General features: G+C 42.3%; 1 protein-coding gene across 1 annotated transcript; it reads right to left on the bottom strand.

Moving 5' to 3' along the window:
* Positions 1-6,116: 6,116 nt before the first annotated feature.
* Positions 6,117-11,194, bottom strand: LOC130916272 (galactose-specific lectin nattectin-like). Its single transcript, XM_057836871.1, has 6 exons — positions 11,132-11,194; positions 10,005-10,032; positions 9,815-9,900; positions 6,639-6,770; positions 6,445-6,553; positions 6,117-6,378 (listed from the first exon to the last, which is right to left on the bottom strand). Exons 1-6 carry the CDS (start codon positions 11,192-11,194, stop codon positions 6,299-6,301), a joined length of 498 nt encoding a protein of 165 aa, XP_057692854.1. The 3' UTR covers positions 6,117-6,298.
* Between the last annotated feature and the right edge of the window lie 2,435 nt (positions 11,195-13,629).

Genomic DNA, 13,629 nt, shown 5'->3' with positions numbered 1-13,629 from the left:
TGGTGCTTGATACTGAAGACTATGACGATGATTCCTTTTATATGCTGCGTTGTCGCCCAAAGGATGGCTGACGTGCAAGGTCATGCCATCGTCTTATCAAACTGGATTTGACAATTATTAGATGTGGAAATCTCAAAAATTAAGGAAATACATTTTTTAGCAAGTTTTAATTATATAGCAGTTGTCGAGTCTTTGTCAAACGGGTTTTTGATTAAAAGGATCGAAAGTAACTTTTCATGCCAAGTGGGCTCGTATGCTCACACAACATACTGAACTAACATTACTCACCCCAAAAGCAGGTGACTGTGCGTCAGATCTAGCTCGCAAGATTCACAAAACAATCACATCTGCTTTGAGTCAAAATGGATGGGATTTCCAGTACCGTCAATGTCAGGCAATAAGTTAACACGAAAGTGACCCAAAAATGCATCCATCCATCCATCATCTACTGCTTGGCAACTTCAACCAGCTCCTCTGGCAGGATCCCAAGGCGTTCCAAGGCCAGGCGAGAGACACAGTCTCTCCAGCGTGTCCTAGGTCGTCCCCGGGGCTTCCCGCCGGTGGGACATGCCCGGAAGACCTCCCCGGGGAGGCGTCCAGGAGGCATCCGAGCTAGATGCCCAAGCCACCTCAGCTGGCTCCTCTCGACGCGAAGGAGTAGCGACTCGATGCCGAGTCCCTCCTGGATGACCAAGCTTCTCACCCTATCTCTAAGGAACAGCCCGGACACCCTGCGGAGGAAACTCATTTTGGCCGCTTGTATCCGGGATCTTGTTCTTTCGGTCACAACCTACAGCTCGTGACCATAGGTGGGGTTAGGAATGTAGATTGAGTGTTAAATCGAGAGCTTTGCATTTCGGCTCAGCTCCTTCTTCACCACTACAGATCGGTGCAGCGTCTGCCGATCTCTTGCTCCCTCCTAGCCTCACTCTTGAACAAGACCCCAAGAAACTTGAACTCCTCCACTTGGGGCAGGATCTCATCCCCGACCCGGAGAGGGCTCTCCACCCTTTTTCCGACTGAGGAGCATGTTCTCGGATTTGGAGGTGCTGATCTTCATACCAACCGCTTCACACTCGGCTGCGAACCGCTCCAGTGAGAGTTGAAGGTCTAGGCTTGATGAAGCCAACAGCACCACATCATCTGTAAAAAGCAGAGATTCAATGCTGAGGTCACCAAATCGGACCCCCTCAACGCTTCGGCTGCGCCTAGAAATTCTGTCCATAAAAATTATGAACAGAATCGGTGGCAAAGGGCAGCTTTGGCAGAGTCCAACCCCTCACTGGGAACGAATTCGACTTACTGCCAGCAATGCGGCCCAAACTGTGACACCGGTCGTATAGGGACCGAACAGCCTCAGTACCCCGTACTCCTGCAGCACCCCCCACAGGAATCCCCGAGGCACACGGTCGAACGCCTTCTCCAGATCCACAAAACACATGTAGACTGGTTGGGCGAACACCCATGCACCCTCGAGGGCCCTGCCAAGGGTGTAGAGATGGTCCACTGTTCCACGGCCAGTACAAAATTCACACTGCTCCTTCTGAATCCGCGATTGTACTTCCCGACAGACTCTCCTCTCCAGCATCCCCTGAATAGACTTTACAGGTGAGGCTGAGGAGTGTGATCCCTATATAATTCAAACACACTCTCCAGGCGGACTACCACTCCGGTCTGCCAATCCAGAGGCACTGTCCCCGATCTCCACGCGATGTTGTAAAGGTGTGTCAGCCACGACAGCCCCACAACAATGTCATCATCATCGATATCATTAAAAATGACAAAATGTGATATGATTTGCCCAAAGGAAGAAAGAACCAAAGAAAGACAAGGGCAGATGTTAGAAACATATGCTTATCATTTTCCCGTCCCCCATACAGCTAAAGACGCACAATCAAACATGATAGAATAGCATACATCTAATTACATGAGCTTTTCCTTTTTCACATGAATTATCTTCCCAAAAGTTATTAATTGCATGGAATTTAAGCAATGTTGTCGATTCGTGTGAGTTCCTCGATTAGGGTGATTGTCACTCAGCGTCCAGTCAAGCAGCTCCATTGCGGTTGTTGATGACACAGCAGTCTCGTGCACAAGCAGATTAGTGGTCGGAGTTTCAGGGCGAACAAAATTATGGCTTTATCATTGTCCCTGACATTCCAGCATCTATTTGTTGTGGGAACATTTTGTTGTGGCTGTGTGTGTGGCAAAAGTGGTATGTGTTATCACAGCTGGGTACATTCCTAAGGTGTACATGGTGGCAACAAAATCATCTCTTTGCGAGTTTTTCATGGGGTTTAATAAATGTAGATTAATGTCTCCACAACAAAAGACATGCTTGTTATTTGTTTTAAACAGTATCTTTTCCATTTACTCAGTAAAGAGCTGGACATTTGAATCAGGAGCTCGGTAGACACAGCAGATAATTATGCTTTTGCAATTGGGAAAAAGGAGCTCAATTGTAATACATTCCAGGAGATCGTCAATCCTAGTTGACATGTCATGTAGAATTTCAAACTTAAAATTCTCATACACAAACAAGGCAACACCCCCTCCACCCTAGATGCCCGATTCATTTGTGCCATGTTATATCCGTGCAAATTAAAGTCAGAGCCTTTGTTATCTTTAATTCAAGTTTCCGAGACAGAAATGACATCAAACTTGTAGATAATCCTTAATGTGTTCAAAATTCTTGTAGAGACTCCTGTCGTTGAAATGGATTAGTTTCAGTTTACCGTCCACATCCACGAAGTTGTGGTCCGGATCGAGATATTCATTTGGGTCATCATGGCACTCTTCAGTCTGTTCATCCAATTTTAATCGAAGTGTGGTTTCACTGTCATCATTAATTTTCGAGTGGGGTCAGCTTCTCAAGGCTCCTTATCACTTTAATCTTCATGTCTTGCATCTTGATAAGGATCCTGCAATCCGAGACCCAGGTGCTGGCTATTTTTCCAGCTTTCTTGAGCTGACGTGCTTTTCTTGCAATATCGGCATTTCGGCGAGTCAAGTTGTCATTCAAAAACATCTTCGACCATTTCAGGCGGCGCTGACTAAGCAGGGCAGTCTTGCTCTTGTGGTCTGCCAGCTTCATGAGCACCGTCACCGGTCCTCTCCCCCCAGATGGGAGCAGAAAGCAGCGACGGATGTCCTGCGGTTCCATGTTTATTCCATACTCTTGCAGCTTAGCGATTGCCTGTTGCGCCACTGTATCACCTGGGCTAACAGCCTCGGCAAATGATCTAGGCGTCAGTTGTAATCCAGAAATGATGAGCTCATTTGCGCGTCGGCACCGATCGAGATCGTCAGCCAGAATTTCCAACCTTTTGATGCGAACATCTCTCTCCTCGACCGCCTGCTTGAGTTTCTCGTTTTCAGCACGCATTACCTGGAGCTCTCTGACGATTTCTTGATTTCTCCTTTGATTTTCTAGATTCTGGCTTTGAATCAAGCCAGTCAAGGAGACCTCCAATTTCTGTATGGAGGATTTTGTTTCATCCAAGTCTACAGATCTCAGATTCTTTGCAGCCATAATGGGAGTCGAGCTTACAGGCTGGCCCTGAGCGCTTATCGGCTGAGGTAAGTTGCTCGTGGGAGCATGGAAGGGTACGTCTGCACACAGCTTGAGCTGAATCGAACATCCAGAAGCCTTTAGGAACTCGGGGCGGATCTCATCTACCCCTGAGGCCCTGCCACCGAGGAGCTGTCCAACCACCTCTGTGACTTCAACCCCAGAGATTGGACCTCCCACCTTGGCGTCCCCAGACTCTGCTTCCTCAAAGGAAGGCGCGTCGGTGGAATTGAGGAGGGCTTCAAAGTATTCTCCCCACCGACTCACGACATCCCGAGTCGAGATCAGCAGTACACCGTCTTCCCTATACACAGTGTTAATGGTGCACTGCTTTCCTCTCCTCAGACGCCAGATGGTGGACCAGAATTTCCTCGAAGCCGTCCGAAAGTCGTTTTCCATGGCCTCGCCGTACTCCTCCCTCCCTCCTCATATTGAACATTTATGAAAATCTGTTATAGAATCAACAATTATTTTTACTTTTCTTTTGAAATTTAACTAATAAAACTTATGACCTTCAACATAAAGTGTATTTAGTTTCCAAGATATGGGCGTTTAGAATGGGGTCAACACTTTTGGAACACGCTTTATTTCAAATTTCAAGCTATTTTCTTTTTATCTGTTTTATGTACAATGTTATTTCCTGTTTCAATTGTCCTTGTTTAACTTTCTTTTGTTGAAATGTGCTGTACAAATAAATTTGCCTTGCCTTCGTGAAAGTGTAAAACTGAAGTCGCGAACATAAAGTAAAGTTGAAGTGCTTCGGAAACTTGTATATTGGCTTGGAGACGCGAACGCGTCGTGTACTTCACCGGCAGGTTTAGGTCTGAAGGGAGTGAATAAAAAACACAAACATATTTGGATGCAGCCAGATTCCTTCGTTTAATATAGTGAGTCCCTTTGACATTGCAAATTTGCCGTCAACAAGTATTCAGCATTGCAGAGTAAGAAACAGTGGATACAGTAGATAGTACAATCAAGTCATAGAAATACACCACCAAAGAGTGATATGGTTTCTTTAAGTCTTCATGATTATTAAAAACCTCATTGTCACCAAAGCCATGATTTAGTGTGAGCGAGTTAAAACTTCAGTGATGCAAAAATATGCTTCTTCAGCTTCTTCAGAATTCATTCAGAAAGTGCTGGTCAACATTTTTTTTTTACCTCAATAGTGTCATGAAGTCCAAGGAAGGCAAAATCCTCATCGCCACCCGCTTTAATCAGTTCAAGAACAAATGCATTTTCCAGGTCACTGTGGATGGAGACGACATTTCCACCCAGAATATTGCAGATGCTCTGATTTTAAAAGAGAGTAGACGAATCGTTTTCGCTTATACGGATCCGGCAAGGTTCTCAACTTACATTTTATTTTTTATTCTTTTTAAACCTGTCCTGTTCAGCTGTTTGACACGGAGAATGGAAGTCTAAGTGCCCGGTTGGTCTGAACAGTTTTAATGTTTCACATTGAGAGTATGACATACTCCCATTGTGATAATTCAACATACAGTACCTCGTTAATTATGAAAAAGCAGCAAACAGGATGGGGTTATGGGGGAACAGAAGAAAAGGAACACAGGAGATGAAAGAAAAGAAACAACAATAAGAAATACATTAAACATCTACACTAACTACTAATATGTTGGTGCTATAGTCAGCTAGATGTATTTCTGGTTGACACCATGTGGGGGGCCTGTTGACCAGGGAAAGAGGAGGAGTCTATAAGCTAAGTGATTGAAAGGGGTAGAGTGTACACAAATCAGCTTTGTGATCTATAACCCATTAATCATGTGAATCCCCTTGTGAGTGTAAGCCCGTTGGCGACCGACCCTACGCCGCCCCATCGCCAATCCCGGCACCGGGATCCCCCTACCCAAGCACTCAGTATCACATCCAGTCGCACGCGAGCCCCACCAAGCGCGCGACAGCCACGCAGAGGAGCGGAGACGACACGTGGGCGCCAACAGCCAAATATAGGGAAAAGGGGAATATAGGGGAAAAATATTTGGATAAAACGAATATCCTGTCAAAATATTCAAGGAGAAAAATAGAAACAATGACATTTTGCGGCTCTCTTCGTTACATTTTCCTCGTTCTGAATAATTCCCCCTCAACGGCTGACTGGTCCTTCTCAAGCCATTTATTTAGCTATTGGGGGGAAAAATACTTGGATAAAAAGAATATCCTGTAAAATGTTGGAGTAGAGAGACTGAAACAATGACATTTTGCGGCTCTCTTCGTCGTGTTTTCCTCGTTGTGAATAATTCCCCCTCAATAGGCTGCATACTAAATCAGATGAAATCGTGACTCCGCTGACGTCATCCACCTGTTGGGGACGCTAGAGCCCTATAATGGTAGGCGTGGCTAACCAGCAGATTAAAAGACTAATTTCTCGTCATCTGCGCTTTGCTAAATTGTTGTATATAGTCTAACCGTCTCAAAATATAATTATAATTCACATAATAATCCTATTTAAGACTTTTCTCCTGTTGTACGAACTTTAAAATGGAGTGAATAGAAAAAGACACAAACGCATATTTTGATGCAGACAGATTCCTTCATTTAATAGAGTGAGTCCCTTGAAAAACAAATTTGTTTTCAACAATTATTCCGCATTGCGGAGTAAGAAACAAAGATTGGATAGGAAAATCAAGTCATAGAAATACACCAAAGGGCGATATGGTCTTCATGATTATTGAAATCTCATTGTTACACAAGCCAAGATGGCAATAGTTAGTGTGTGTAAGTTAAAACTTCACTGATGCAGACATATGCTCTCTCAGTATCGCATGCGACATTTTCCCAAAGTCCATCTGAAAAGAAATGTAAATATATCAGCATCAGCAAATCAATATCAGCAATATTAACAACTCACTTACCAGAAATATCCATCTCAACACAGTCACCGCTGCCATCGGGCTCGCCGGCGCTCATGTCAAAGTTTGTGTAATCGTTTTCTGAGCCATCAGTCCATATGTAGTCATCGTCCTAGAAGACAAAGTTGCATACAAAGAAGATGTTACTGAGTGACAGAATTCAATCAGAAAGTGCTGGTCAACTTTTTTTTTTTTACCTCAATTGTGTCATGAAGTCCAAGGACGGCATAGCCCTCATCACCACCCGCTTGAACCAGTTCATGAATAAATGCATTTTCCAGGTCACTGTGGATGGAGGCGACATTTCCACCCAGAATATTGCAGACGCTCTGATTTAAAAAGAGAGTAGACAAATATTACAGATGCTCGGATGTGAAAAGAGTAGACAAATCGTTTTGGCTCATTCGGCTCCGACAATCCAAGGTTCTCAGCTGAATATTGTTTAAACTATGCTCTCAATTATGTGTTAATTGACCTGATTGTGTGCACCTGTGTGGTGGTGAAACAATGCCCTCCTGCATGCAGTCAATGTGTGTGCAGCGAGTGACCAAGCAAGCAGCGTCTCCTTGTCCTCCTTAATTTGACAGTTTGTATCTACTTTTATATTCGGTGCTTTCGCTAACTGCAAAGGTACGCTACGTGTACCGCTGTGAGGGTTAACTCTGCCGACAGCAGCTTGAAAGCTTAGGTTTAAAGAAATTCTAACTATCCCTCTTGCCTCCTCTGATGTAGTTTTGGCTAATCAAAGCAAAGGATAGTCTCCGAGGTGCTAGTCTCATGATCTGTTCGAAAAATGATTTTGACCCATTATGAAAACTTTACGTTGTAGGATTTTGTTCGTTTCATTAATTTTTATTGTTTTTTTATTGCTTTACAACTTTTGGAGACAACATTTTAACAGCTAGGTCTTTATTTCAAAGGGGAAGTTCAGAATTTTTTACATTAGGCTTAATCTTGGAGTTAGCGGGGATTTAATTAGTCGTTGGAGTTTATTTTAGGGCTGTCCCAAACGACTAATTTTACGATTAGTCGACTAATCTTTTAATTTAAAATTTTTTAATTTTTATTTTTACTAATTTAGAAATGGGCGGCACGGTGGCTGAGTGGTTAGCACGTCTGCCTCACAGTTCTGAGATCAAGGGTTCAATCCCGGGCTTTGGCCTTCCTGTGTGGAGTTTGCATGTTCTCCCCGTGCCTGCGTGGGTTTCCTCCGGGAACTCCGGTTTCCTCCCACATCCCAAAAACATGCATGGTAGGCTGATTGAACACTCTAAATTGTCCGTAGGTATGAGTGTGTGCGTGAATGGTTGTATGTCTCCTTGTGCCCTGCGATTGGCTGGCAACCAGTTCAGGGTGTCCCCTGCCTACTGCCCGTAGTTAGCTGGGATAGGCTCCAGCACCTCCGCGACCCTCGTGAGGAAAAGCGGCATGGAAAATGAATGAATGAATAATTTAGAAATGAAATTTTTGTTGACGCTTATCAATTCACAAAAACTTTTTTTTTGGAACTAATTTAGCAATGAAATTTTTGTTGACGCTTATCAAATCACAAAAACATTTTGGAACACTTAAATTCTTTATTAAAAAGTACAAATAAACAGATAAATAACAATAATAAATCACAAACAATGAGTTCAAGTGCTGATGGAATTAACTTGTGCAAAAGAATGGAATGTAAACAGATTCAGAACACTGACTTCATCTTTCCAGCATGATTCAAAACAATTCTTAAAAAAGTACCTAGCATTAATATTATAGTATACTGTAGTACTATATATAATAGTAATTATAATAATTATTCATTGCCAATCAGACTTTTCATAAAGGGTGTCATTTTAAAGGTATTCTTAGTGTAGAATCTGAAGTATGTGGGATTAACTCCAGAAATCGTTATTTATATGACGAACATGATATGCTTTTATTTTGAAATGTTCACCGGAAGTACGCTCGCTAAACCACTAACCCTAACCCTGCTTTACATTCCACAAAAAAGCACTTTTTGTCATTGCATTTGGTGTCAGTAATAGATTTTTTGTCCTTTTGCAAATGCTGTTAACCAGCGATTTTTCATGTTTGAAGTGTCACCTTTTAACTGCAAGCTTTGGACAAGGCTGCCTGTTTTATAGCCAGCTAAAGTAGGTCGTCTTTTTTCCCATTCACCTCAATGTAGCAATGCTAACGTATATAGTGTTTAATATAGATGTGTTTTCTTATTTTGTATGTCTGAACTTTAATTCTACAGCGTGTTGATGACAGAAAAGAAATGGAGTCTCATATGCTATCAGCACGCACGCACAAATGTACGCACGCATGCGCGCGCAACGATAAAACGCAGCCGTGAAAATGACCGCCCTCATTTTTATTTACCATGCGATAAATGGAATCATTGCATATCGCGACAGGCTTCGCAACTTCAATAAAACATATCATTAGTTAGTTAGATGGACTTACAATCTCCTGTCGTTATCATTCACGGCCGACGTGCAGCCAAGCTTGGCATTGAAGAGACAGGACACAACAGTGTACCCTCCTTTGTTTCTTTAAAAATAAGTCAATGTTTTGGACTCTCTGGTGCGCTTTTTTGGCTTTGTGCCGATTTCCCCGCTTGCATACCAAGCGTCTGACATTCTGAACTTTCCAAGCATATATTTTTTTTAACCCTTCATTAACCGTCGAAGGGGTGTTGTGCTCGTCGACGGATTTACGTCATCGATGACGTCGACAATGTCGACTAGTCGGGACAGCTCTAGTTTATTTAAACAAATTTTGTGCAATTTGTCAGTTATTTGTTAGTTTTAGGGCTCCGGAATGGCTAAGCTACGGCGAGGCAATGGCTGGTCGACTAATTAAACCCCCGCTAACTCAAAGATTAAGCTTTATGTGAAAAACTCAATGACACGCGATGACATTTTTCAGTTATTTTTATGTTGAGAGAGCAAAAGGGGGAAAAAAATGGTAAAAAGTAACTGATGAGTTACTTTTAAAGTAACTTAGTTACTTTGATAAAGTAATCAGTAAAGTAACTAGATTACTTTTTTAGGTGTAATCAGTAATTAAATTACTTTTTAAAGTAATCCGTGACAACACTGGTCAGGAATGCGTTGTTCCAGTACAGCGAAACGAGATGAGTTATTGGATACATGCTAGCATAGTCCCGCCCATCGGACGGCAGCTCTTTGAAGTACAATTTTCTTCAAAAGTCACTCAACTTAATGTAATAGAGTAAATGTCACACGGTACTACCCACGTCTGGTGAGAATCACCCCATGGTAGACAGTTAGCTTGACAGTTTAAGGTCAAGAAAGATTTGGATGACTGATAGTGATCACAATCAAATACTTCTTAACTTCATTAGAGCGGTTGATATCCCTACCTCCGCATCTGCTAAGGCCCTAATTTCGCCTTGGTAGATGTAACAGTTACAGTCCAAGCGAGTCCAGCCTTTGGGGCAGTCATTATCTGCAATACAAATGTTATGTTTGGAGGAAAATTAAAATGTTAATCAAATTGAATGCTGACAAAAGAATTAGTGCAATTAGAAGTATGGGGTCATAGTTACATACTTTTTTGACTTTTCTTGGGGAGAGACCACTGTGAAGAAGAGAAGCACATAGTTATAAATTGGACCGCCGCAATAAAAACACCAGGCAGTCGGATCGGACACCATTATAATGTTATATACAGTGGTACCTCGACATACGATCGCTTCGACACACGATCTTTTCGACATCCGACGTAAAATTTGACTCGCCATTTGTTTCTACATCCGACGAAAAGCTCGAAATACGACGACATGGCAGCACCGCAGACGGATTTTCTTGTGTGACAAATCGACACAGGTTTCAAAAAAAGGTTGGTACAGGTGGTGAAACAAGGAAAAAGTTGACGCTTACCTTCTAAATGAAAATGCAAATGATTGAAAAATATGAGCGTGGGCTGGGCTGTGAAATGCCTAAACAATAAATCTCCACAGTCCTCCTCCGACCATCGTTCGCCAGTCTTTATAAATTAAGCTGACAATTCTTATTGTGGTAACATCTCCATATAAATTGCCAGATTCGCCACGTTTTTATCATTTATTTCACAACCTATTCAAGACAAAACACCTACTGTGTGCTGCAATTGATGGTGTTCCCAAGAAAACATTAAAAGTGAAAGTGAAACTCTCAAGCTCACCGCTCTCTGTCTCTGGCACGTCAGCCCCGCGGTGCGTTCAGGTAGCACATAAAACGTCCGCCACATTATAACCCGATTCATTACATTAATACAGGAATTATTTTTATTATTTTTTATTATATTATTCCGATTTTTATTTATAATTTATTTGTTTTGCTATGTGTAATTGCAATCTGTAATAGTACCAGCAGTATTTATTAGGGATTTAATGTAGGTTTTTGAGCTGTGGAACGAATTAATGGAATTATAATGTATTCCTATTGGAAAATCCTGCTCGACATACGACCATTTCGACTTACAAACAAGGTCCTGGAACGGATTAACTTCGTATGTAGAGGTACCACTGTATTTAGATAACAAAATTTAGTTTGAGTGAGACTATGGCTATGGTTGGAAATCTAGCATGAGATTGACTGATATCTAGGCATTATTATCATTTTATAACCAATAAGATAACTTCTCCACCCGATAGGATATCAGTCAAACTTTTTAGTCACGACTAATTTTGACTTACTACTCCCGTCAGCAGTCCGCTGATCGCACAGAGGAGGAAGAACGAGCGAACCGCGAATGCCATCTGTAAAATAAGAGCAAAAACCTTTATCCCTGTCAGTAAATAATCTCATCACACATAGAACCATGGGATTCATGCTGAAAAGTCACTTGAAACTGATAATGAGTAGTATTTTACCTTTGTAGCTGTGATGCTTGATACTGAAGACCATGGCGATGATTCCTTTTATATGCTGCGTTGCCTCCCAAAGGATGGCTGAAGTGCAACGTCATTGATAATTTGCGGAAACCTCAAAAATTTAGGAAATACATTTTTAGCTAATTATTAATTACATTAGTTGTTAAGTCATTGTCAAACAGGTTTTTGATTCAATGGATCAAAAGTAACTTTTCATGCCAAGTGGGCTCGTATTCCCACACCCAAACCAAACTAACATTACTCATCCCAACAGCAGGTGACTCAGCATATTGGATCAGCTCGCCAGATCCACAAGGTGATCATGCCCAAAGAACGTCAGTGCGCCAGATGCGGCGGGGATCATGAATCTGAAAGTCCAAACCCGATCCCAGGTGACTGTCACATAACAATACTATCTGATTAACACCAGATGCGGCCAGGATCATCAATGTGACAGTCCAAATGATAGGTTATGCACTGGTATTGGGAGGACCATGCAGACCGGACGCGCTAAAAATCTGAAATTTAGCAGGTGACATATGACGTCACAGCACTGCGGTCCCTAAAGGCGGGCATCCACTGCACCACTAGACAGGAGAACCGCAGGATTCAGGACACATCATCTCGGCGTACAGAAATTTGTTGTCAGTGCTTTATTCAAAGTCATTATTGTGTTTTGAATCACTTCTTGACTGCTTAAAGGGTATGAAAACGCAAAGGGGGTGTGAGACATCAATAGAACCGTTATGTGCCAAGATAACAAATATTGATAAAGTTAACAAAAAAATCAATCACATTAATGAGCAATTATCGAAAATAGATCGAAAATGACGAACATTTCCGAAAGTGTTCCGGAAACAGCCGAATGGGGCGGAGACGTCATAACAAGGAAACAAAAGGTCGAGGCGGGTGCCATCGTTGTTTATCGACGAGAGAGTTGCGTTGATGTTTTATCAAAAAAATCGCTAAAATGGTTCAAACCTGTCATGCCATGTGGTTTACAAATAGTCATTTGTCGCAGTGTAGTACCCATGAGTTCCCGAACGCGAGAAAAAGAGCTGGACTACGCAGACAATGAGTAAAGTTCGTCAGTGCTAAGAGGGCAAATTTTGCAATTTTACAGGGAAACGGGAACCTGACGAGCCAGAAGATGTGCCTACAACCTCAAAGAAAACAAAATTTATGCTACTTCCCAATCACTAAAGACCCACGAACTGCGAAGGAGTGAATTCGTGACCCGTATGTGAATAAATCGAGTGATTCGAGCATGTCTGTGGAACAGGAATATCAGCTTGTAGAGATCGCAAATCACGGCGACTTAAACGTACATTTGAGACAACAACTCTACCGAAGTTCTGGATTAAAGTCATTTCGGAATATCCCGACATCGCTTGGAGCGCACTGAAAACTGGATGCCTCAATCATTAGTAATTACAGGCCAATATCAAATCTGACATTCCTGGGGAAAATTATCGAAAGGGTTGTGTTCGAACAGATCCAGACTTTCACGATGCAAAACAATCTTTTTGACTCATTTCAGTCTGGATTTCGGCCACAACACAGCACCGAGACCGTGCTTATCAAAGTCCTAAATGATGTTCGTCGGAATATCGATGCAGGCAAATCATCTGTTACTATTGGATCTCAGCGCCGCATTCAACATGGTTGATCACGACATACTACTCAGCAGAATGGAACAGTAGGTAGGGCTTACTGACACTATACTTCAGTGGTTCACATCCTATTTACATGATAGGGATTTGTGTCAATCGGAAACCATCAGTCAGAACGAACCAAATTCACATGTGAAGTCCCTCAAGGGTCAATTCTTAGACCACTCTTATTTAACATCTATATGCTTCCCTTAGTTCAGATAATGGAACAGTATGACATCTCCTATCACGCCTATGCAGATGACACACAACTGTACATTTCTGTGTCCCCACATGATTATAGTCCCTTAGTCTCCCTGAGTAAATGCATTCATCAAATCAATGAATGGATGTGCCAGAATTTTCTCCAGTTAAATGCAGTGTTGTTAATAACGGCGTTACTAACGGCGTAATTTTTTTCAATAGTGGGTAATCTAATTAATTACTTTTCTCATCTTGGCAACGCCGTTACCGTTACTGAGGACGGAAAGGCATGCGTTACTATGCGTTACTATATTGGTCGAAAAGTCTGAGGGAGACGGACTCACCGAGACGACAGAGCAGAGCAGGAGTAGGGAGGAGGCAAGAAAGTTGTGACGCCGAGCAAACGCGATGCAAGGTAGCTCCAATAATACATGTTGTAGCCGATAGCCTACAAACTACGCCCGC

This window comes from Corythoichthys intestinalis, chromosome 5 (genome assembly GCF_030265065.1).
Source record: "Corythoichthys intestinalis isolate RoL2023-P3 chromosome 5, ASM3026506v1, whole genome shotgun sequence".
NCBI lineage: Eukaryota > Metazoa > Chordata > Actinopteri > Syngnathiformes > Syngnathidae > Corythoichthys > Corythoichthys intestinalis.
This window is presented reverse-complemented; position numbering and strand designations above follow the sequence as displayed.